This window comes from Mixophyes fleayi, chromosome 8 (genome assembly GCF_038048845.1).
Source record: "Mixophyes fleayi isolate aMixFle1 chromosome 8, aMixFle1.hap1, whole genome shotgun sequence".
Classification (NCBI taxonomy): domain Eukaryota; kingdom Metazoa; phylum Chordata; class Amphibia; order Anura; family Limnodynastidae; genus Mixophyes; species Mixophyes fleayi.
The window spans coordinates 124,981,016-125,007,452 of NC_134409.1; the positions used below are offsets into that span (position 1 = coordinate 124,981,016).

The 26,437-nt window shown below is 42.8% G+C and overlaps 1 protein-coding gene across 1 annotated transcript in view; it reads right to left on the minus strand.

Annotated features, from left to right (window-relative positions):
• Positions 1-25,782, minus strand: part of SUCLG2 (succinate-CoA ligase GDP-forming subunit beta) — a 77,671-nt gene extending 51,889 nt beyond the window's left edge. Inside the window, exon 1 of the mRNA XM_075183406.1 lies at positions 25,694-25,782. Coding sequence (XP_075039507.1) covers positions 25,694-25,765 — 72 coding nt within the window. The 5' untranslated portion in view covers positions 25,766-25,782. The remainder of the gene's footprint in view (positions 1-25,693) is intronic.
• Positions 25,783-26,437: the final 655 nt, after the last annotated feature.

A 26,437-nucleotide genomic window follows, 5' to 3' on the forward strand; every position in this document is an offset into this window, starting at 1 on the left:
TATCTGTCTGTGTGTATGTTAGGGAATTTAGACTGTAAGCTCCTATGGGGCAGGGACTGATGTGAGCAAGTTCTCTGTACAGCACTGCGGAATTAGTAGCGCTATATAAATAGCTGATGATGATATACTTCTTTCAGCTAAGTAAAGCCAGTATATGTTGGTTCTAAATAAAGGATAATTCTACCAATCTGATTACATTTAGGATACAGGTTTTGTTTAAATAAAAAAAAATGTTTGCTTGTTAATGTGAAGCAAGTATTCATTAGTATTTCAGCAATGATGTGGGCACTTACGGATCTATTTCCTATGGATAACATTTCAATTCATCTTGACAAAAGCAGTGTGGAGGCTTCCAGAAATATTAATTAAAATGTACAGAAAAACAGAGATCTGTGCACAACAATCCATCCATGGACGTTTATAGAAAGATCCACTAGAAGCTGTAATATTCTTATCCGGAATTTTACCAGGAAGCTGCTACACTTTTGAGCCCTTAGTTTAGTGCACAGACAGTAGAGGAAAGGTACAATCTACAGCACTTGCCGGCAGAAACTAGTTTGTGTAGTCAGTAACAAGATAATAAGTGCAGATTGCATATGGGGGAGGTAGGAGAACAAGAGTGGGAAGAATTCGGTGCTACACTTCTGCCGCACCATATGTACAGTACCACACAGATCTGCAGGCTTATACGTTTCATATGGGCGAGATTTCATTTCTTCAGTACAAGAGCGTCGCCTTCCTCCACAGTATAAGGTCCAACAGAGATGTCCATATATTAATGGGGTACAGACCTCAGGTGACTGAAAACATTGAATGCACTGCTACATTTGGGAAAGTGGGACGTAAGAAAATACTAAGTAGAATGGGCTTTAAAGCACCAACAGAAAGTTGCTTTGTGCAAAAGGAGCTATTATTAAGCTAAAAGAAACTATTCAGAACTGAAGATCTTTCAGAATAAAGCTTTCAACTCAGGGGGTGTATTTTTCCCCATGTACGTCTGGCTTCCTGGCCACAAAAACAGGCCGTGATATCACCATCAAAAATGACTTGTGGCTCCAAAAACAAGCACGATGGCGGAGAATGTCAGAAGGGCCAGATCTGACGGATGCGGTCACCCACGTCTCAATGTGTGTAAATGTTCTAATACTGCAGTGTCAAAAAACAGGTCAAACCTCTGAAATTCAATATTCCATCCAGCTTAGTGAAAACCATTGTTTTCTATGATCATTTCAGACCCAAGAAGGTTCTAAACACTGACCTTTAGAAGGCAGAAAGATAGGGGTGTATAGGAAAACAGTCTTCCCACAAAACCACAACTTTATCGCCGATATGCCCCCCACTCTGATACGCTCTTAAAAAACACTAAATGCCATTCACATACAGACACTTAACCTGTCACTGGCACTACTGTCCTCACTGGAATAATCACTAGTGGACAGCTCACGGCCTCCCACAAGATCTCCGCAGTGATCCCCTGATATACTCTGTGTGTACAGTCAGGTTGTTGGACTGGCTACAGGTTGTTCAATTCCCTTCACGCTTCAGAATCGGGGACACAACAGACAAGCCGTAGATGAACACTACTTACAAAATTGTCCTCACATTCTGGACAAATGCACATTTAAAATGAAAAAGAAAGAAAAAAAAAAAAAAGAAAAAATGGCAGCACAGTGGTTAGCCTCGCTGCCTCACAGCGTGGGAGTCATGAGTTAAATTTCGACCAGGGCCCTATCTGTGTGAAGTTTGTATGTTCTCCCAATGTTTGCGTGGGTTTCCTCCAAGTGCTCCGGTTTCGTCCCACGCTCTAAAAACTTACTGGTAGGTTAACTGGCTGATAACCCTAATTTGCGTGTGTATGTGGTAGGGAATTTAGATCGCAGGTTCCAAAGGGCGCAGGGACTTATGTGAATTATTACTATTCTATGTACATTGCTATGTATTATGATTGACGCTATATTAATAATAATACTATTATATTATTATTATGCAGCAGTGAAAGGGTTAAGCCCATACTTACATCAAATACTTGATAGCTTATTTGTACACTGAAATTTAAAGTTTATATTTGTGTGACACATGAAAAAACAAGACAGTATTTAACTTATGTGCAAAACAGAATACTAATTTGCACCCCTTGTATCGTAACGTGGTTTTGTCCAGGAGACTGAAATAAGAAGTTTCTCAAGTTAAGATCTTTAATGAATCAGGCCCCTGATGTTTAACTTCCCTAGCTCTGAATTCTGCGTTACCTTGGAATTTGCACGTGGACAGATTCACCACTTCTGTTGTGGCCTGGGCTGAGAGCATTTGTAAGCATCTGTATGTTGATGACGAGAGGAGGAATGAAAGGGGGTATTTAAAAGCATGATGTTCATATACAGAGGTTAAGACGTCCTATGTTTGCATAAACGGTTGTTGTGACTTTAACTGATCACTAGTAAACTGCCCCTGGAAACGATATACATACTAGACACTATTGCTCAAGTATTGATTAACAGAGAGACTTCCAGACTAACCTACCAGACCACTGCACGATATACAGTACACTCTCCTTCTGAGCTCCTGTACCCTCCAGCTACAGATTCACACAATCCCACATAACCTTTCAAAATCAATTATAGGTTTTTTTTTGCAGTAATTGTTTCATTTTTCCCCTTTCGCCCTGGCATTTTAGATTTCTACTATCTCTGGTCCTTCCAAACAGTGTAACGATAACATTCACAAAGTAATGATGTTTCCTGTTTCCGTTTCTGCGGAGACTCGGGAAACAATGAAACAGAATGTTATGTAAAATGAGTATTTACTTATAGAGTTGTGATTTTTAAATTATCTTTTTAATTCAATGACCGCACTTTCCACAACAAGATATCATTAATGCACATTGTGTGAGCTATCCAACTGGAGGCCGGTAGACTAGATGCAGACTTCACCTTCCCTATAAACCTCAAACTCTACTGTATTAGATCACTTTTCTATGGCTCACAGACACACACATTTAATGGGTGCCCTGTTTACTTGCATACCGGTCTGGTCAACATTTTTGCCACCCTTGAATTTTTTTTATAACCTGTTCAATAATCTCCATAAATAAATAAAAATGTACCAACTTTGTAGCATCAAAATATTTTAATAGGATGTCCAAAGTTATGAACCCCCAAAAATGTTCCTTTTCAAACTAAATGTAGTAACGTCAAAGACGAAATATAAAATATTACCTGGACAGTATTAAAGCCACCCTTCCTTAATAATTAGTTCCACACTCTTTGGCAACAATCACTGCTTCAAAAACTTTTCTTGTAGCCATCTATAAGCTTCTGGTGGCTCAGTGGTTAGCACGGAATTTAGACTGTAAGCTCCAATGGGGCAGGGACTGATGTGAGCGAGTTCTCTATACAGTGCTACGGAATCAGTGGCGCTATATAAAATATAGCTGATGATGCTGGCATTGTAAATACATACAAGTTATTGTGAATAAAATTAATGTCACAAATTTGGTTGCCCCCAAAACCTGCCTCATTACAGGCTTGACTTTGGGTACAAGAAACTTTAATTACAGACTATCCCTTCACCTCCTGCACGTATCAGTGCCCGTGAAGGAGCTTTGGGCTAGTTCTTGCTTTTGTAAGGAGAGGTTTGGATGTTGTGGGTCCTGCACAGGACACTGTCAGATAGCAGAGGACGACTGCATGGAGACAAGTGTATGAAAATGGATTTCATTTAAAACTCTGTTAGCCACTATGAATGTGTGTGATGTGTAGCACAAATGACTAGTTACATGTAGTAAGCGTGTAAGAGTTTAATGCATTGTCTACTGCAGGCCTGGCCACATGTTGTGAAACTACCCAGCACACATTGCCAGCTATCGACTATCTACTGGCAAAGCATGCTGGGGTTTGTAGTTCCACAACACCTGGAGAAGCCACTGCTACTTTGAGAGCAGCTGTCGTCTGCAGGTCATACATTGTTTGTGTCTTGGTCCCGATTGGCTGTGTTTAGGCAATAAGTTGCAAATCCACCAAGCTAAATGAACTATGAAGTTTTAAATGGAACATATGTAATAAGTTCTTTACCCACGAGAAAAAACAAAAAAAACAAATGTCTTGCACAACAAAGTTTTAATTTGTGTTTTATCATAAATGCTGTTTTGCAACAACAAACCAAGAGCAAAACAGCCACACGACACGTAAACTTATAGCGAATGAACAACGGTACTACTGCCAGCAGAAGGAAGTACAAGCCATAGCAATAATTCTGAACTAGGTCAAGAGCTATATAAAAAAATTAAATTGCTCACAAGTCACCTTCGGCTCAGGGCTGATCAGTATTACAGAACTTTATTACAGGATTGTGTCAAATCTCAAGAACCATCATTTTCAAGTATAACCATCAGAACAGAGTGGATCAATAAAGCCGCTGTCTATACTTAAAGCACAAATCAAAACTCCTACTACTCTCATTGTTACATTATTACTGGCGATTACGTTCAGCCTGTAGCTGAAGCCGATGTCGTAGGCCGAAGACAAAAGCGAGGGAATTTCTATAGCTTTAAAAACACGTTTGATTCTCTATCCTCACGCACAAAGGTGAACTGCCTGTAAATCAAAGATCAGCATCAAGGAACAAACTACAATTTTGCGACCGTAAAGACAGACGACCCTTCATGAGCTCAACACCTACAATAAAAACCCACGGTGCAGAATATCGCAGGGCCCTAATTTGCATTATGTCTCTGCAGGGGATTCAGTGATGCATTTACCGTGGAAGCATGCTCCCAGTTCCCAAAACCCCAGGTAACTCTTTCAAATGAAAAGTGTTCACAAGAGCTATTGTACACTGTGCGTGGGGGGAACGGGGAGGAGAGCAAGACCTATTTATTCATTTTGTTTGACACCTGCTATTCACAAGAACATTGATCACATTTAACTTCGAAAATAGTAGGTGTACAGCACCTTTCTGAGACCTTTTATAACCCTTTGTCAACGGCAGCTTTACAAATCATCCGTTACTACCCGCTGGCTCTAGACGGATGTCCGATTTCTTTAGCTGGAGGTTTCTTTGTTAATTTATTACTGCTCTTTTTAATAACTGGCAAGTTTATAGCATACTATACTAATCCAAAGTTTGATCCAAGTGCAAAATGGTGGCGAAGTGGTTAGCATTGTGCCAGCACCATATAAAACTACAGCGTTCTCCCCGGAAAATGTTTCCAGACGGGTGGCATTAAGAAGTAGCCGGGTGGGGGCAGTGTAATAGTTTGCAATAATAGTATTAAAGAAAAAAACAAAATGTTGGAGGTTATTGCATTATTGCAAACACTTATATTATTTATAAAGACTCTGGAGGTTATTGTCCACTCGCTGGTTGGATGCACTTTTTTAATAATTCATTTTTTTCATACCTGATAGCTGAACCTCCGATTGCCTGGACCGATCAGACTGGTGGTCAGTGATCTAGCGCACTATGCCGGCTGCAGTGCTCCCACAGTGCTAATTATAATAGTATAAACTATGGTTTGTACAGTTATAATAGGACTTCCAGAGCCAGATGACAAGTAAAAACAGCCGGGTGGAGCACCAGGGAAATAGGACCTGGGGAGAACACTATACTACTATTAATAATAATGATAATAATATTATTATTAAGTCCTAGGACAAGCTACCAGCTTATAAATATGACATTTGGATCAATAAAGGACTTTTACAAAGGTAATTTGGTATGGAAATGCTACCTGTAATAAAACCAATATACCTCCCCAAAAATGTGTTGTGTGTTTATACCTTAAAGTAAAATAACTTTCATTTGAGAGTTCTAGTAACAGTATTATGGCTTATATGGAATGTTGTGTGACATTGGAATGCAGTATTAGGAATGATGAGCAGAATGCAGGGACCTCACAGCTCTGTACGCAATAACTGAGAATAAAACTACCATCAAGCAGTGCATGCTTCTAGCGGATATAATATGAAGTCGCTGATGTCCGTTCAGTTGTCATACAAAGGGCAAGGCAAAGGTCAGTGGCAGATCTAAGAAGGCGAGTATTCCAAGATGAGATTTGAGATGTATGAAGTAGTGTATTGTTAAGGGCTTTGTAGGCTACGGAGAGTAATCTGAATTATATTCTGGAGGACATGGAATGCAAGTGTAGGGATTTGCTTAGTGGCGCAGCAGATGTGGAGTGACGAGAGAGGAAGAGAGCAATATTAAAAATGGAATGATGTAGGGATCAATGGAGACGGGAAAGCCAAGAAGTCGAGGTTACAGATGTTGAGGCAGGAGATGAGGAGAGGATGAATCTTGGGTAAGAAAAGGGCATATTCAAACAATATTTTGAAAGTGGATGGGACAGGACTGCATGAGTGAGTAGACAAGAGGAGTTAAGGAGACGGTGGAGTAATGGCGACATCAAGCCAGTGAGCTTGGGAGACTGAGGACATTTTGATGATGATGATGATGATGATGAAGATTTGAGGAGAGGCGGTCGCTCTGGGAAGAAGAAAGATGATCACCTCCGTTTTGGCCATGTTGATCTTTAGGTAGCACTGGGACATCCATACGGAGAGAGCAGAAGAGACAGTTGTTCACTCGCATAGTTTGGAGGCGAAGTGGAGAAAATAAATAAGGCCAGAGAGAGGTTGGGTCAAGAGATTGCTCCTTTAGGACAGAGTTTAAAGGATGCAGGGAATGTGCCAATGGAGAACAGAAGGGAGAGGTGGAGCAGCTGGGCAGAAAAGCGAGTTGAGAGTGGAAAAGAGGTGTCAGAAGACTAACTAGGGTGCTGTGAAGAGGTTCCCAAAGTTTCCAAAAACAGCCATCTTCATCTGACATTGTACGATAACCAGGAGCTCTACTTGTATTTAATCAAGGTGTATATATAAAGGCAAGGGCCATGTATGGGAATACAGATACCTTTAACTGCTGTTAAGATTATCAAAGCAGTAAATCTCATTTGTTTTCCGTATAGCAGTTTAGGCAGAAGCCACAAGAACAACTAACTTGTTGTGAAAATAAGATTATTTTGCAATATACAGGTAAAAAAAATAAAGGGCCATAATTAGGTGGTCATTAAAGAGTAATGGGCATTTTTTATTGAATACATCTAGGGAGAAAGTCATACACAGTAGCTGTGTTTTAACAAGCAACGCATTTCTATTGCAACAGGAGGAGACTTTGCAGCCTCTAAGTCTGCCGACGTAAAACCTAGTCTTGGAGGATAACTTATTTTTGGGATAAATGTAACGCAGGCTAATTATTTATACAGGATTCTAGGCAGTAAAGTAAAATGCGTGGAGAAGTCTTGTACTATGTCTTGGATCTTTTTAAATCACCATTGTGTTTGACTGTACGACAAACAAATACCTTGTGTAATGATGCCACCAGCATTTAACCGGCGCTACTGGTTAACAGACCAGCTAAAAGATACAGTAAATTGCAGCTTGTAATGGTCATTAAACACTGTAGAAAATGACTTCAGCCATTAACCACCTGTGTTTTAACTGCAGGACTCCCATTACTGGGAGATTTCAGTCTATAGGTTATTCCCATCACAGATGGCAGACTAGCAAAGACTGTACTGGATTTTAAAACGGAGAGTTTGCACCTATTTATCAGACCATACAAAAATAGTTCAGTGCATATTGTGGATGCCAGTGCAATATTTACAAGTACAAGACCAAGATATATGTTGTAATTACTTTATTTTAAGCTGGAGACATAAAAGATCAGTTTTCTGTACTTTTGTTTTCATTTTTTTCTTCCAAAAAGACCAGAGCCCGTAAGTACAGAAAGCGTTCACCGTTAGGATTAATGAACCCTAATATTATGTCCTGTCACGTAGCGCTGGAAAAACAACTCAGCAAACGCCTAAAAAGCACCTGTGTGCATGTGGCATAGAGCCAAAGCTCCATACTAATAACTTCAGTACAAATAGGACAGGTTGGGTGTCTTCAGGGAGTCCTAACAGTACAGGTTTTCCAAGTGACAAGGGAAATAATTACCGTATTTCCCCATGTATAAGACGCACCTTAATTTTGGCCCCGAAATTTGAAAAAAAATATATTACGGTAGGTGTCAGTGTGCAGAGGTTTCAGGGGCTTGCAGCTGGCGGCTGCACACTATGTGCAGGTCCGTTCGGCAGAGACAAGCAGGGAGAGTGTGCTGCCCGGCAGTAAGCCCCAGCAAATGAACGCTGCCCCCCTCCCCCTGGATCCCCCCGCTGCCACTGTATTGCTGCCCTCTTCCCCCTGGATGCCTCCGCTGCCACTGTCATGCTTCCACCCCCTGGATCCTCGCTACCACTGTATAAGACGCACCCAGTTTTTAGACCCCAAATTTTTGGAGAAAAGGTCTTATACATGGGGAAATGCGGTAGTAAAACCTGTGGATCTGCTACAATGTGTCAGTCAGTAATGAATACACCTGTGCTCCAGGAATGACATATAGAACACGTGCACTATTAGGGGGCCCTGAGGACTGGGTTTGGGGAAACACTGCTCAACAAGAATGACGAACATTACTGTGTGACTGGATCCTATAGTCCACTAAGCAATTTTATCTCTGCAATCTGGCTGGACCAATTTCCACTGCGTGGTCCTTAACCTCCTGCATCGTTCTACTCTAGTCCTATACGACTGCAAGCCTGCGAGCAGCGCCCTCTTAACGCTGCCTGTTCGTAATACCCAGTCTCATCCTATTACTGGTGTTTGTTCCCAAATGTTTAAACTTTGCTTATTGAAAAGCATATAGCTAAAGATCTAGCAATGTAACAACATAGTGCATAGATTACAAGGCTTTTCATTTTAAAATATATCAATCAAAAAAACAACAGAAGAACGAAAACAAGAAGATACATATATGGAGAAAGAAGAACTAAAAAGAAGAGGGTGGAAAAAGGGCCGGGGTGGGGGGATATAGGGAGAAGGCCCACAAATTTCTCATTATAATATATATATATATATATATATATATATATATATATATATATATATATATATATATATATATATATATATATATATATATGGAAAAAAATAGGGTGATATCATGGCAACCCCAAGCCAAAATTTTCCAATAAATATTCAGTCATGGGACTCTATCTGATGCGAACATGTAATATTTATAACAATCAGTGGCCTTGAATTTCAGGAAGGAAAACCAGGTGGTGTTAAACTCAGTGACTGTCATTGGCGGAAGAGATCAAGTCACCCATTGACATCTAGGGGTAAATGTATCAAGATGAGAGTTTTGTGGCGGGTTTGAAAAACCAATCAGATTCTAGCTATCATTTATTTAGTACATTCTACAAAATGACAGCTAGAATGTGATTGGTTGCTATAGGCAACATCTCCACTTTTCAAACCCGCTGGAAAACTCTCAGCTTGATACATTTACCCCTATTAGTCTATTGGGGTATACCAGTCCTTGAGGGTGGAGGATCGGGGCAATTCCAATGGATAGGAATAACTGTTCCCAATTGTAAAGGGCTATGGAATATACTGGCACTATATAAATGATTAATAATAATAATAAGTCTGCTGTGAGCAATGCACACCTGAAATTAATTCCGACAAAAGGTTTGGAAAATATGTTCCATTCCCCAATTAAGCAACAGGCATCCCAATAAAGTGCTAGGGGAGCATGCCAGTAATCTAAGCCCAATTCATTACAAAGCAATTCTGTTTTTATTTTTCACTGTTACTTTGCCTTCAAGCAAGGTGACTTAACTATCAATTTCTTCATAAAGAATGCTTTCCAGACCGACTATAAAAAAAGAGTACTTTAAATAAAAACTGCTAAACCCAAAAGAAAAAAAAAAAAAATAGAAAGTACAAATAATTGGTATAAAGTCTCTTGTATGCGATATGTTCAGCAAGAGAGCTTAAGACGTCTTTTATGTCACAGTTCCTGCCCTCCTCTTGCTGGAGAGGTTATTTCAGCAAAGCACCCTCCAGCGCACTACACAGAAATCCACCAACTTTACCGCCGGGCTTCAGGCTGAAATTTTTAATCGTAAAATCCTTTATTATGTGAAACGTTTCTAATTGAACTTCAGAGGAGAATCCCTTTAATGAACCATAAGAGAAGAGAGACATGCAGCGAGCAGTGATTAAAAATTAATATTGCCTAGATTGCACCTTTCAACATTTAATGCACCAATCCCTCCGGATAAGAAATTATTTTATTTTCCCCAAGTATGTGCAATAAAATAATTCCATCTTAATAGCCCTTTGTTCTATCATTTTAACTTTCTGCATATTAAAGGAGAACTACATAAAATGCTTCTGCGACTGAACACTCCTACCCACCCCACAAGTGGCATATGGGAACTGAAGTACCAAAAGGGAGCAAGTACTTCCTGAACCCCCATAACACCAAGTTCTACTACTTGCAGGGCAGGGATTTCATAGGGGAAAGGGGTGGGGATTTTTGCAAGGTCTTCTTTAAATACTGCGACAACAAGTGTTTTTCATAGCAACCATTAAATAAAACAAACTTAATATATAAATATGTTGCAGGAATTAGGACCAAACTATACTAGAGCCATTAGTTGTGTAGCAAGTAACTGCAGAGAACCGTCCCATCTTCCTCTCTTCTTTTGTAACCTCTGGCTTCCTAAGGGACTGGCTACACTTGCTGCTCTATTGTTTGAATGTTCAACAAAAATGCAGCAGACTGCATAATTTTTTTTCAATACTAGCATGACCAAGCAAAAGGTGTAGCTAGACTCATAGTCAGTCAGCAGTTAGGCTGGGTACACACTACAAAGACTGGCTCCCGATGCAATATCTAACTATTTTACCAACAACTGAAAATCATGATCAGAATGCCGATTAATGTGCACACTTGTCAGATCTGTGCTCTTCAGCTGTCATAACCATCGGCTGAAAAGATCCTGACTCTTCACACTCGATGGAGATCTGCCTACACCGCTGGTGGCGAGTGTGCGTAGCTCAGAATTTGCCCGACATCGTTCCATCGCTGATAGTGATTTCTAATCCGTTTATAAAACCAAATGAAACGATATGATGTGCTTTGGAAGGATAAAACATAATCGTGGGAGCGTACACTCTAATGCGATATCGAATCTAACGGTCGCTTATCGTGCGATTGGCCAAATAATCGGGTGGAAAACCGGTAGTGTGTACCCAGCCTTACTAAAGAGGAGATGAGTGCATAGGGATAGTTCCCTTGTAAACAAAGCTACAACAAAGTACTAATGAAGGATCTCCGTAACCTTAATGTAATGTAACCTATTAGATTGCAGTTATGGAAAAAAAAACTACTTAATAGGGGAGTGGGAATTGAGTCCATCGTCTGGGAACCCTGCAACCTGCACAAAGCAATTGACCCGCCAAACCATACTCCTGTAGGGACTGCTGCACAGGAACTCTCTTAGGGGACTTTTTATTACTCAACGGGTATTACCCCGCTAATTATCATCTGTCATCGCACCAATGACCAAGGAGTCTTCTGAAGAAATTATTAAATTATCATTCCGAGACAACGCATCCAACAGGGGGCTGTCCCAGTGAATGGCTTTACTTACCTTAAAGCTGCGGTAGGACTTTATTCGGGCTGCACCCACTTTGTGGAATTCCCTCCTTCGCACAGTAAGACTTTCCTCTAGTCTTCAAACCTTCAAGCGTTCTCAGAACACCAACCTCTTCAGACAAGCTTATAATATTCCTCAACCACCCTCTTAAACTCACTAGGTTACCCTATTAGCACCCTTTACACAGATCACACAAGACAACAACCCTCTGACCAGCATTGCTGTGTGAATGGATCGTATAGTATACAAAGCACTTTTTACCTTTGCAATCTGCCTGGACCAATATGCAATATGTAGCACTTACCCTCATGTATCAAACTCCCATTGTCCCATAGATTGTAAGCTTGTGAACAGGACCCTCTCACCTCTCTGTCTGTCTGTATTATTGTTTTAGAACTGTGTTTGCTTCAAATTGTAAAGCTCTACGGAATTTGCCGGCACTATATAAATATATGTTAGTAGTCTGTCTCTCCCATTTCAGTTACTATCACAAAGTGGGCTGTAGCATGCCTGACCTAAAGGGCAAACATGCGCAAAGCCACTTTGTGATCTTTCCTGGAGGGGAGAGCAGGATAGCTGCAGTGAAAGATCCGAAGATCCCTCTACCGTAATACTCTCCCCATAGGGTTCAACGGGTTCAAGCTCCAAAAAGCTACGCGTTTTTGAGCCTGTTATATAGGCCGGAACGCAGTCCCCACTGAAAATCATGGAGACTGTGGTTTAATGCGACACCCGGCCTAATGAAGGAGTCCTGCGTTAGGCTTCCATTACATAGCTACATTATTTACAAATGCCTAAACCATGTGGAAACAGCAGTTTCCGCCTGGTTTACGGTTTAATAAATAGGACCCTCAGAGTCTCCAGATGAAATGCGGTATCTAAAATAATATGCAGCTAAGTACCTGCATGTACGACATAAATTACCAATTTTTGTTATTTATCAGCCACTTTAAATTTGTTTTTACAAAATTAAGACCTGCTTTCATGAGCAGCTGTTAAGATGTTCTCCAACACAAATTAATTTGTAATTAATTTGCCTGGCTCTGTAATTTGGTTCCCAAGTCACTCCGAGCCAACGCGTATAATGTACTGCCTAAAGATCAGCAAACAAAAATAAAATTACAAATTTGAAATAATGAAAAGATCACAGAAACTAGATTTCTGCATTTACTGCAATGAAAGATTAAAAAGGGCGTTAAATGCCAGGATCGCTTGAAACAGGTTAATAAATGTTCCTGATGCCTTGAAAAAACAGACAAACATCTGCAGAGGGCTGATCACTTCCCTCTCTTAACTTTTTATGATTCGTTTGTGCATCGTGTTCTCCCTGCATTAGCAATCAGCCTTGAGATCGCTTCGTGAAGGTTACTTGAAATCTAACGTGTCCGTTATATAGCCTCGTTGTCAGCTAATGGTTTACACCCCTTAAGGTAGATATAAAATACAGATTAAATATGTATATTTACAGATGAATTCTTCAGGGTTCACAGTTGCGCTAAGCAAGATCCTTTCTATTTGGGAAAATATTAGTAATTATTATTATTATCTTTGACTTATAAGGAGCCACAAAGGGTCCGCAGCGCCGTACAGGGCTAGGGAAGCAGGCCAAGAGGTACAGGGGGTGATGGAATAGTAGAAGGAGAACACAAGGAAAGAGGGCCCTGCTCATGAGAGCTAACATCCTAAAGGAAAGAGGGAGACACAAATAGGGTGGTACTAACTGGGGGAGAGAGCCGGGACAAGGAAGTTAGGAGGAGGACTGATAGACTTGAATAAAGAAATGAGTCTTAAGGGCACGCTTAAAGCCATTGAGAGTAGATGCTAACCTGATGGAATGTGGAAGATCGTTCCACAGCTGGGGAGCAGCCCGGCCAAAGTCCTGAAGACGAGAGTGAGAGGAGGTGATCAGTGAAGTAGTGAGGCGGCAGTCACAGGCAGAGCGGAGGGGAGTGTAGGTTGAGATGAGATTGGAGATGTAGGGAAGGGGAAGATTGACCAAGAGCTTTAAAGGTGAGGGTGAGGAGTTTAAATTTAATTCTGTAGGGTATGGGGAGCCAATGTAGTGACTGTTGGAGGGAGACTGCAGAGACAGAGCGGTGGGAGAGAAAAATGAGGCGGGCAGCAGCATTGAGGATAGACTTAAGAGGGTCAAGGCGAGAATCAGGTAGGCCAGAGAGATGGAGGTTACAGTAGTCAAGCGAGTGAACAAGGGTTTTCGTAGCTTCCATGGTAAGAAAGGGACGTATCTTAGATATATTCCGAAGGTGGAAGTAGCAGGATTTTGAGAGGGATAGAACGTGAGGCTTGAATGAGAGGGAGGAATCAAGGAGGACCCCAAGGCATCAGACTTGGTAATGTGGCGTTAATGTTTTGTGCACTGGACACCAGAGGTACGACAAGGGGGTGGGGATGGGGCGTTTCTCTCCCAGGCGGAAGTCTGTTAATATATTAAAGAAAAAAGGAGGACCACTGTTGCACAGTACACATTTAGGCAATGCCTCTTTTACCCACAATGCTCCACTCTCTTTCCAAATGCTGTGCTACTAAATGTCATCTTTGGCATTAATAGCAGTTATTCATAAATGTGTAGTTGCCACTGAAACATTGTAGAGTTACAGCACGCATTTCTCTTTTTAATGTAGAATTGTACACTCTTATTCATGTCCAAGTTTGCACCCCCCTCCCTACATCTCTACCAGGGACTAGAGTATCAATAAATCACAGACGGTCCCGTCCTCTTATGTGGGCCATGCACCATTTTTGTTGGCCTTGTCTGACTTGTTCCTGCTATGCATCAAAAGGGAACCAGCAACTACCTTAACCCTCTTGTGCATCAAGAGATTCCCTACTGTCCCAGCGTTATACCTTAATGGATCTTCTACCTATGTTCATGCTGAGCAGGTCACAACTTAATCGCTTTCCTAAAAATAATTTCTGCGCCCTGCTGTATTTAAAAGAGTGGAAAACCAAGGGGATATCAATTCGAAAAGTAAATTTATTATTTTAGGTAAAGAATCAAAAAGACTTAAAAATTACATTATACAGAGGGGAAAGAAAAAAAAAAAAAAAAAAAGTATTTTAGTATTTTGAATATCTTGTCTTATGAGCGCATTCTGGCGTTTTTTTCTTCAAGCTCCCAGGCATGCTGGGGGGGATGAGTAATGGAAATTTATTTTGTGTTACAGCCTTTGGGGGAGATTCAATTTAACGTGATTCTTCTCCGGTACAGTCCTCGGAGACACATCGATGCAATGTTCTGATTGAAATCTCCGCTCATTTGTCCTTGCTCCCAACAGAGGTGCACAGAACAATGAGCAGAGAGTCCTTACCGCAATAGGCGGTAATGTGCGCAGCCAGACATCAAATGCACATCCACCAACTGAATGACCCCCTTTGCGTACTAAACAAAAGAGTGAAACACACACACACACACACACACACACATATACATACATATATAAAAATATATATAATATATATCATCATCATCATATATAGCGCCACTAATTCCGCACCGCTGTACAAAGAACTCACTCACATCAGTCCCTGCCCCATTGGAGCTTACAGTCTAAATTCCCTAACACACACACACTGACAGACAGACAGAGAGACTAGGGTCAATTTGATAGCAGCCAATTAAGCTACCAGTATCTTTTTGGAGTGTGGGAGGAAAACAGAGCACCCGAAGGAAACCCATGCAAACACGGGGAGAACATACAAACTCCTCACAGATAAGGCCATGGTCGGGAATTGAACTCATGATCCCAGTTCTGTGAGGCAGATGTTATTTAAACCTCTAAATCATAAATAAGTGAACCATGTTGTCATTGCTTCCTCCTCACAGAGAAACCCTGATGAAGAAATATGCAAAGGGCGCACATTGATACATAAGGCCTAGTACAATACGGGGTAATACAGTCTAGCAGCAGAATAGAATATAGACACCAAAAACAATCACAATGTTCTCACTTATAGTGAGCATCCTCCTAAAGCTAAGAGCTGTAATACAATGAGGACTCGCGTCGTACTTTGAAGCATTCTCCGTTTTGTGATGATCCAGGTGAATCATTTAGTATCATTATCTAGTTGCTCGTTCTAAAGGTCACTGCAAATTGCAGCTTTGTGCAGATATATCAACAACCAATTCCACCTCTAACATATATCCATCCCCGCAAATATCACCAACATCTATCTCATAGAATTTTTTATTTTTTTTGACGGCAGATAAGAACCGCTTGGCCCATTTAGTCTGCCCATTTTTTAACCTATAGTAACACGGAGGAGGGTGCGCTCTGTGCAGAGAGGTCACAGCGTACCCAGAGGAGGGAGCGCTCTGTGCAGAGAGGTCACACGGCGTACCCGGAGGAAGGAGCGCTCTGTGCAGAGAGGTCACACGGCGTACCCGGAGGAGGAGGGAGCGCTCTGTGCAGAGAGGTCACACGGCGTACCCGAAAGGAGGGAGCGCTCTGTGCAGAGAGGTCACACGGCGTACCCGAAATGAGGGAGCGCTCTGTGCGAAGAGGTCACATGGTATACCCGAAAGGAGGGAGCGCTCTGTGCAGAGAGGTCACACGGCGTACCCGAAAGGAGGGAGCGCTCTGTGCAGAGAGGTCACACGGCGTACCCGAAAGGAGGGAGCGCTCTGTGCGGAGAGGTCACATGGTATACCCGGAGGAGGGTGCGCTCTGTGCAGAGAGGTCACAGGGCGTACCCGGAGGAGGGAGCGCTCTGTGCAGAGAGGTCACACAGCGTACCCGGAGGAGGAAGTGCTCTGTGCGGAGAGGTCACACGGTGTACCTGGAGGAGGGAGCGCTCTGTGCAGAGAGGTCACACGGCGTACCCGGAGGAGGGAGCGCTCTGTGCAGAGAGGTCACACGGCGTACCCGGAGGAAGGAGCGCTCTGTGCAGAGAGGTCACAGGGCGTACCCGGAGGAGGGAGCGCTCTGTGCAGAGAGGTCACACGGCGTACCCAGAGGAGGAAGTGCTCTGTGCAGAGAGGTCACACGGCGTACCCGGAGGAGGAAGTGCTCTGTGCGGAGAGGTCACATGGTGTACCCGGAGGAGGGAGCGCTCTGTGCAGAGAGGTCACACGGCGTACCCGGAGGAGGGAGCGCTCTGTGCAGAGAGGTCACACGGCGTACCCGGAGGAGGGAGCGCTCTGTGCAGAGAGGTCACACGGCGTACCCGGAGGAGGGAGCGCTCTGTGCAGAGAGGTCACACGGCGTACCCGGAGGAAGGCGCGCTCTGTGCAGAGAGGTCACACGGCGTACCCGGAGGAAGGAGCGCTCTGTGCAGAGAGGTCACACGGCGTACCCGGAGGAGGAGGGAGCGCTCTGTGCAGAGAGGTCACACGGCGTACCCGAAAGGAGGGAGCGCTCTGTGCAGAGAGGTCACACGGCGTACCCGAAATGAGGGAGCGCTCTGTGCGAAGAGGTCACATGGTATACCCGAAAGGAGGGAGCGCTCTGTGCGGAGAGGTCACATGGTATACCCGGAGGAGGGTGCGCTCTGTGCAGAGAGGTCACAGGGCGTACCCGGAAGAGGGAGCGCTCTGTGCAGAGAGGTCACACGGCGTACCCGGAGGAGGAAGTGCTCTGTGCGGAGAGGTCACATGGCATACCCGGAGGAGGGTGCGCTCTGTGCAGAGAGGTCACACGGCGTACCCGGAGGAAGGAGCGCTCTGTGCAGAGAGGTCACACGGCGTACCCGGAGGAAGGAGCGCTCTGTGCAGAGAGGTCACACGGCGTACCCGGAGGAGGAGGGAGCGCTCTGTGCAGAGAGGTCACACGGCGTACCCGGAGGAGGAGGGAGCGCTCTGTGCAGAGAGGTCACACGGCGTACCCGAAAGGAGGGAGCGCTCTGTGCAGAGAGGTCACACGGCGTACCCGAAATGAGGGAGCGCTCTGTGCGAAGAGGTCACATGGTATACCCGAAAGGAGGGAGCGCTCTGTGCGGAGAGGTCACACGGCGTACCCGAAAGGAGGGAGCGCTCTGTGCGGAGAGGTCACATGGTATACCCGGAGGAGGGTGCGCTCTGTGCAGAGAGGTCACAGGGCGTACCCGGAGGAGGGAGCGCTCTGTGCAGAGAGGTCACACGGCGTACCCGGAGGAGGGAGCGCTCTGTGCAGAGAGGTCACATGGTGTACCCGGAGGAGGGAGCGCTCTGTGCAGAGAGGTCACATGGCGTACCCGGAGGAGGGAGCGCTCTGTGCAGAGGTGTCACATGGCGTACCCGGAGGAGGGAGCGCTCTGTGCAGAGAGGTCACACGGCGTACCCGGAGGAGGGAGCGCTCTGTGCAGAGAGGTCACATGGTGTACCCGGAGGAGGGAGCGCTCTGTGCAGAGAGGTCACATGGTGTACCCGGAGGAGGGAGCGCTCTGTGCAGAGAGGTCACATGGTGTACCCGGAAGAGGGAGCGCTCTGTGCAGAGAGGTCACATGGTGTACCCGGAGGAGGGAGCGCTCTGTGCAGAGAGGTCACATGGTGTACCCGGAGGAGGGAGCGCTCTGTGCAGAGAGGTCACATGGTGTACCCGGAGGAGGGAGCGCTCTGTGCAGAGAGGTCACACGGTGTACCCGGAGGAGGGAGCGCTCTGTGCAGAGAGGTCACACGGCGTACCCGGAGGAGGGAGCGCTCTGTGCAGAGAGGTCACATGGTGTACCCGGAGGAGGGAGCGCTCTGTGCAGAGAGGTCACACGGCGTACCCGGAGGAGGGAGTGCTCTGTGCGGAGAGGTCACATGGTGTACCCTCTGGGTATACCATGTGTAACAATTCAGTGAAGCATTTAAAAAAGTTACTGGTGCACTTTTATTTTAACACACTACCATATGCCGCCAAATACCATCCAGACCCTCAAGACCTGTAGTGCAGTTAGTAACATGTTCATTACGTACGATACCCCCGGGTCATGTAGTAAGGTTTCATCACCCTAGGGGTAGGGTCAGCCAATAAATAACCAGAATAAAAATCTCTGTAATACATGGCAAACATTATATATGCCGTTTTTTGTGTACTTTTACGTATTTCATGGCAACATCTACTGTGAAAGAAACGGCTACAGTGCACATTACACATCTAGGATTTTAATGCATTTTTTCTGGAGTGAATGTTAAATAAAAACTGCTATTTTTTTTGTATAAACTGCCCTGTGAATGTTAAATCTATTAATTTAATCACAATTATTGGATCAAAAATAGCTTCCAGCATCGTTTGTGCTACAAGACCAATTTAATGTTTACTGCCTGTTGCTTTAATTACAAAGCTGCTTTATGTCCTGGGGTACAGGAATAAGGATAACGATATACATTTTCCCGGCTAAAGTAGATTTATTGTCAGAACCTACAAAAAATAAAAAGAGCATATTTTTATTCATTTTTATTTCTCTATAGCCTGTGAAATGTACTGAAGTGTAGCATCTAAAACCGAAGGGGTAGATTTATCAAACCTAAAAAGGAAAAGTGGAGGTGTTGCCCATAGCAACCAATCAGATTCTAGCTCTCTAGTATATTCTACAAAATGATAGATAAAATCTGATTGGTTGCTATGGGCAGCACCTCAGAGGAAGGATCCATTTTATTGTGTGAACCAATATTCAACTGATAACTAATTTGACACTAACGACATCACTCAAGAAAAGGCATTTAGTGTAGGTGGTCCTATAAAAGCATAAAAACAAAGGAATTCTTCATCTTTTCATTTTTCTCTCCAATACTCAATGGAGATGGACCATAGTTTTAAACTTTTAGAGTGACCACTGAACCTGTCTCCACCCTCTTATTTGCATAAAAGGGCGGAGGCTAAGTGGTTAGCACTTCTGCCTCACAGCACTGGGGTCATGAGTTCAATTCCCGACCATGGCCTTATCTGTGTGGAGTTTGTATGTTCTCCCTGTGTTTGCGTGGGTTTCCTCTGGGTGCTCCGGTTTCCTCCCACACTCCAAAAACATACTAGTAGGTTAATTGGCTGCTATCAAATTGACCCTAGTCTGTTTGTCTGTCTGTGTGTGTGTGTTAGGGAATTTAGACTGTAAGCTATAATGGGGCAGGGACTGATGTGAGTGAGTTCTCTGTACAGCGCTGCAGAATCAGTGGTGCTATATAAATAAATGGTGATGATGATGATAGTCACTAGCATTAATCAGCTAATTTTATTTTATACAATTTAACAAGTTTTATTTATGAAATCTTTATTGGCAGAGCCGTCTTCCATTCAATTCCCCCCCACTACCACGTACATTCCAATACCATTGTCAAAAGCCAAACAATTCGATTGGGGTCAATTAGGCAAAACAAGAGATGGCCAGATTAAATAAATCTGGCATTGTATCACTGGGCGTGCCAAGTGACTGCTGATGACCACAGACCACTAGATGCCCAATACTCCATAGCTATTCACACCCAACGCCTTTGATCTGATCATCAATGAGCAATATTTTCCAGCATGCCCCGATCTACAAGGATGGTGACCGGGCAGAATGATTCACAGCGGTGCACAAATTCGGTCCTGAAGAGCTACCAACAGTTCATGTTTTCTGGATTTCTTTAATCAGGCACAGGCGAGTTAATCTATTTTTTGGGTCAGTAATTATCCCACCTGTTTCTACAGACAGAAACTCTGAAAACATGACCTGTAGGTAGCTCTTGAGGACTGAAGTTGAGCACCCTATGTGCAAGCAGATAACAAAAGACAGATTTGTGATGTTTTCAGACTCCCTTCCCACAGACGTCATCAGGGTTGCATCTGCTTTAAATAATTAGAAACCCTATTTTACATTCACAATAATGTTTTGACATGCATTGGAGTCTATGGTACTGTTGCTATGTGTTTGCATATTAATCTCAAGCAGTCTGTGGCTCTTCTGCAGAACTACAATCCCCAGCATGCCATGGCTGGCAGAAAGTGTGTAGAACTGTAGTTGCACAATAGCCTGGTGTCCACAAGTGGCCTACCACTATACATTTTCAGCAGAAGGTTCCAGACAAAATTGTGAACAAGCCCTTAAAACGAAAATATGTACATCCATCACATTAACAGTACTTTCATTACATGCTGGTATTTATAAGGGATTGATGGAATGGCTGCATAGTTAGTGTGTCTAGTTCTAAGTGTGTCAGTTACAAGTGTAAAAAAATTAAATAGCATAATTCGGAGTTATACCGGACTTCTTATAAGTTATCTGTTACCTCTATATCAGGCTATGAGAAGTGTCTAATCTTTGCTTCCTCTCTTTCATCAACAGGTAATTATTTCAACCTGTTTTCACCAGAATTGGATCTGAATTAAGAGAGTTCATTTTTATTTTAAATGCTCTCAGACTGCGATATGTGTTCTCTAATATAGGACAAGCCCACAGATGAACCTTTCTGGGTATTCAAACTAGATCATCTCAAAAATCATCTTAATTATCTTTTCCCTGTCCCAAGAACATACTTGCCAACTCTCCCGGAATGTCCGGGAGACTTCCGAAATTCGGGTCGGTCTCACGGACTCCCGGGGGAGCTGGCAAGTCTCCCGCATCCAGGAATTAGCTTCCCGAAATGACGCGATTCGCGGTGAATCGCGTCATATAGCCCCACCCCCGAGACAACATTCACGTTTCGGGGGCGGGGCCAAAATGAAGCATTTGATGTGCCCCGCCCCCTCCCACCCTCCAGTCACACCCATCTCCCAGAAGACACTTGCCAAAAGTTGGTAAGTATGCCCAAGAATGGTAAAACTATAACCACACAGGCAGCCTGCAGCCACCAGCACTTTACCAGGAGAAATGTGTATATGTGACGTTGAAAAGGAAAATATACAACATACAATTTAAAAGGTCTCTCTAATACCTTCAGGGAGCTGCATATTAATACCTCCGCTGTAGATTTATAAAACCTTTAACTTCGTAAATGTAAGGAATATTAAAAAGCGCTTTTCAGGCAAAGGTGAATTTCTTTATATTTCATGCATTGCAAGAAGAGAACATACTCAGCCAGAAAGAAAACCCTCAAATACAATTTAGTTCCTTTATTAAAGTTCACCGTCCTAATGAATTCACATTTCCTGATTCCGCTATTTGTTCTGAAAATGCTTATTATTCTCCTCAGTCTCCTCTATTTCCTCTTGACACATTTCTCCTAGCGCTAGCGACTTCTGTATCCATGTTTCTTTGGTAGCGAAAACTAAGTTTTAGGTTTTTCTAAATAGTTAGACAGGGCCACCCAATCTCACACCTGATCTGACTGTTGATTGACTCAAATTATCCCCTTAAATGAACTGATAATCCTAGATCTTCACATACTGTTTCCAACAAAGAAACTTAGGGCTAGATTTACTAACCTGCGGGTATGAAAAAGTGGGGATGTTGCCTATAGCAACCAATCAGATTCTAGCTTTCAATTATTTAGTACCTTCTACAAATTGACAGCTAGAATCTGATTGGTTGCTATAGGCAACATCCCCACATTTTCAAACCCGCAGCTTAGTAAATCTAGCCCTTAATGTTAAATCATTTTGATCAATGAATGAAAGAAAAAGTATTTGTGTCATTAGATTACAACAGGTGATATCTAAAAGGGGCAATCAAGTAATGCACCTCTTTGCTGGCTCCTTGTGACTTGAAGCCAGTTCTGAAATCCCACATCATCCACATATATCCCATTTGGTAATGTCTTAGTAAGGAATGATCAGGATAAATAAGCATGTTACTGATTTATATGGATAATCCATTATCGTACTGTTGTTGGGTTTATTCAATGAAAAAAAAATCACTATTCCAGGGAACGGAAGGCAATTGATAAATATATTATTTTGCGGAAACCGCTGTCAGTTGTGTAGTGTCCAAAGATTTGAAAACACTTTCAATCCAAAACATTTGTAATGGATTCCAAAGGTCAAAGAAGGAAGCCTCTTCCACTGCAAGTTTAAAGATTAACCAGAGAACTCTTTAACAAGAGAAAAGCAGCCTTTGATACTAGCCATAAATAAACAGAACTCAGCATTTCTTACAGCCATTAACTATTGTCTGCAGTGTAGAAAAGGGGAGAGAGCAAACAGTCAGAGACATTTCATATATGTTATCACTGAGACTTGAAGCTGATATCAATGTCATCAACAGAACAGATATTCAAACTCAATGGGACCTTGGTAATTTCTTTATGTCCTGTCCTCAGGTGTCCTGCTCTGTGAGTATTCAGATTGACTGGTACCTACTCCTGGCTTCAGGGAACCCCTCTCCTATTTGAAGAGTGAGGAACATAAAGAAGGAAAGGGAGGTGGCCAGAAGTTTATCTTCACAATCTCTGAGATTAATCATGGTTAAACCAGAAATTGCATTTCCAACAATTGTAAAACAGGAATACAGAGTAACCTGTGAGAATCTGCACTTAAACTTGAACTGAAACAATATTTTGTATGTGTTGAGGAGGAAGAAGGGTTGTATTATATTGTCTGTCTTTACATGTCAATGAACCACTCTATACTTAAAAAATCATTCAGAAATGGCTAACTGCATGCTGCCATATTTCTCTAAAACGTGTGACCATATATCTTAGCAGTGGCCATAAAATTAAGAGACTCCCCAGATAGGTCCTAAGCCTAAGTGGGCCATAACAGAATGCTTAATACAAGGCAAGAAGCTTAAAATGTACTTTGTGCTATCAGAAGGCTACAAAGCCAATCAATATTTCCATATTGTAGATGTTTGTGTATTTATACCATACTGCTGCATAAAACATAGGACTTTCAACTCAAAAGAGGATCCTCACAATTGACTTAGCTTGTGAGCCCCACATCCCAAGTCACTGACTTTAATCGATAAATTAAATGGGCATGCTAGCAGCAATGTAAGCTTCAATGGATCGGTTTAACCTCCTTTAACCGTTCAATATTTTCTGTCCATTCCAGTGACCTGCTCTGCTCCTTACTTATCTTCATTGGCCTGCCTTGGGCAGCTACACACTGGAAAAATATCTCTCGAGAATTCTACATGTAAACAGTCATTAGAAATAAGCAGTGTGCTTACAAAGACCAGCAATGTTCTGTTCCAACATGCAGTACTCCTTTTATAAAGGCCACTACTGTTACAAAGACATTTCAGGTTTAAAAAGCACTGTACATTTTACATTCGTGTATAATTACTAGCAAAGCAATACTTCTCTATGATAGTCCTTTAGCACAGTGCTGCAAACATTCAGGACTTTCTGGTTTCAGTGCAGCTTGGTTTGTTGGTCTAGTTAACATGTGAACCACTTACTAACCACAATATTAGCTGGGGAGTGAGGAAGTGGAGGTATACCTTGCTAGAAATGACAGCCAGCTCCTGAAGTGATGGCCACAGCACTCTTCCAATCAGGAAACTGTTGTCATTTGCATCGGATACCTCATTCCTCTGGTGTTTAGAGAGAAAACGGGGGTTGGCCAGTAAAGGTCCCAAGTAACTGTGGGCACGGGACCCTACTGAAGACAGCAAATGACAGGGGTCTCTGAGAAGAGTATATTAGAACGTAATCACAGATAATGTTAAAAAGTACAAGGATCTATTTTCCAGAATCTTTGGGACCTGGCGGTTTTCCATAATTTCAATAACCATGCCTAAAACATACCTAGTTATAGTTAAAAATAGCCAATTTATGCCCCGGATATTCCCCTTCCTATTAAATTATTTAGCTGCGCTCCTCATATTGACTGTATAAATAGACACTTGGTGATCATGATCATGTATTTTGTTGACAATCACAGAGCTGCAATTATTGTTTTCTGTTTGTTTTTAAACTTGCTGGATAATAGTTTTCTAGATAGGTCATCACGGACCTGTATTACCATTTTTTATTTTATTTACTCACAACATATATCAGAACACTCAACTAGTATACTCACACATTTAGCCGTTTCACTGTGTTTATTGATTTTGGATCAATAGAATTTTTTTCCGTATATTAAGGACCAGATTTGCTGCACATGAACACTCTTGCAGTACACTATGCTTAGCTAGTACAGGGTGCCATTTGGTCTGGGACCCCAAAAGAGGTGGGTGCCAATAAAGAGAGCTGCATATATGTCATTTTTGGATACCCTAATTGTCATATATTATATGACAATTAGGGTATCCAAAAAAATGGGGTCCTGACCCACAAGCTGCAGACCTCTGCTCTATGCTGCTGCACAACAATGTTAGTAGTTAAGCAAAGGTCACACAGCATTGAAAATGAAACACATGAAGGTCATAAGATTAGCTATGTTCATCTTCCAGCACACGGAGAGATTAATATAAACATACACAAAACAAGCAAAGGGCAAATTTTTTATCCTAAAGCTAGGTACACACTACAGAAATTTCAACCAACTTTTTATGCTGAGCGATTTTACATGCGATCGATGGTCCGATCGCTCGGTCCATGGACTGCATACCCACCAGCCTTGTTTAGGACAATAAAGGGAAGAGCGGACGTCCCTTTAGCGACTTTTTACAGCCATGTTGTCGTGAGCAATGATTGTAATTTTGTACTCACTGTTGTGGATCGGTCGGAAGTTTATACACACTACACAGCGGAAACGAGATTGGAACGAAATAATTAAACGGTACGACCAAACAAATGGTTCGACAATCGTCCATTTGGACAGACTTTCAACCATCGTGTCACTGCACACACTGATCCGACTTTTGAACGAGCGGTCGTATGTCGGCTGATTTAGCCGATTATTGGATGAAAACTGTGTAGTGTGTACCCAGCTTAACCCACTGCAGTTGTGCAAATGGAGAATAATTTAAAACAAGGAGAATGCTGTTATTAACTGTGGTGACTGGAACGTCAAAAAAATAACACTAATAATGAGAAAAAAGGCCTGGTGTTTTTACTCTTGGAAATAAAAAAAACAGTGCATTTGGCTTTGCAAATATATGATTGATAGATGGGGGTAACACATATGTATGATTTAACTGCATATTATTTAATCGACTTAACTCTATTAAAAGCTGCTATCTGTGTGTTTCTCCTCATAAAGCTACATATTGCATTATATATCACACATGCATGTAAGTCACCTTACATGCACACACCACTAATAACAGCTGTGGTTGTGTCATACATGAGTTGAAAGCAATTGACATTTGCCATTTCGAAAATGTCTGCAGCTAAACCGTGCAGAGCTCCTGGCCGCCTCTCACCTTGTTTCTCCCCAGAAGGAATGACTTTGCTGGTAAATCCTTCAGCACCTGCCGCACCATGGAGGCCGCCATGTCTAACCGGAAGTGAGTGAGAATGGGCAGTCAGAGCCAGCGTTGTGACGTCAGAGGCCGGGCAGCGCTCTGGGCACGCCCCTCCCCTGACAGCCGATTGGGTATTCCTGACAGATGCTGCCACACCCCTCCTACATTCTTTCCTACCCCAGCATGAGGTGTCACATTCCCAGTCATCACTTGGATTTTGTTGTACTTTGATTTTAGGCAGATCACTTGCTCAGTTCAGAAGTCTGTATTAACAAAATAAAAATGTCTTCTTGCAGCAGGAATATTAATGTGAATGAGGATTTACTAGGTTTGCATATGTTGAACACTGTTAGGTTAAATCAGTTTTATGTCACTACATGCTTGCAGATAACTGTACAAGATATGTTGGCAAATGGACAATTATCTGAATACATTTTTCTATTTCACCTATGTGGTTTGTAATGTGCAACCTTGAAGCAAGACTTTTGTATTCTGTCATGTTTTAAATATAATGACATATGCATGTGGTCTACATGCAGGGCCGGATTAAGGGAATGGAGGCCCCTGGGCTAAGGGGGCCTCCATTCCCCCGTGAGGGATTTCCCCCCCCCCCCCCCCGTGATCTGAGACGCCCCCCCCCCCCCGGTGAGCCGAGCCGCCCCCAAGGCACTTAACTCCTTCTGGCATTGCAGTGCTTCCCCA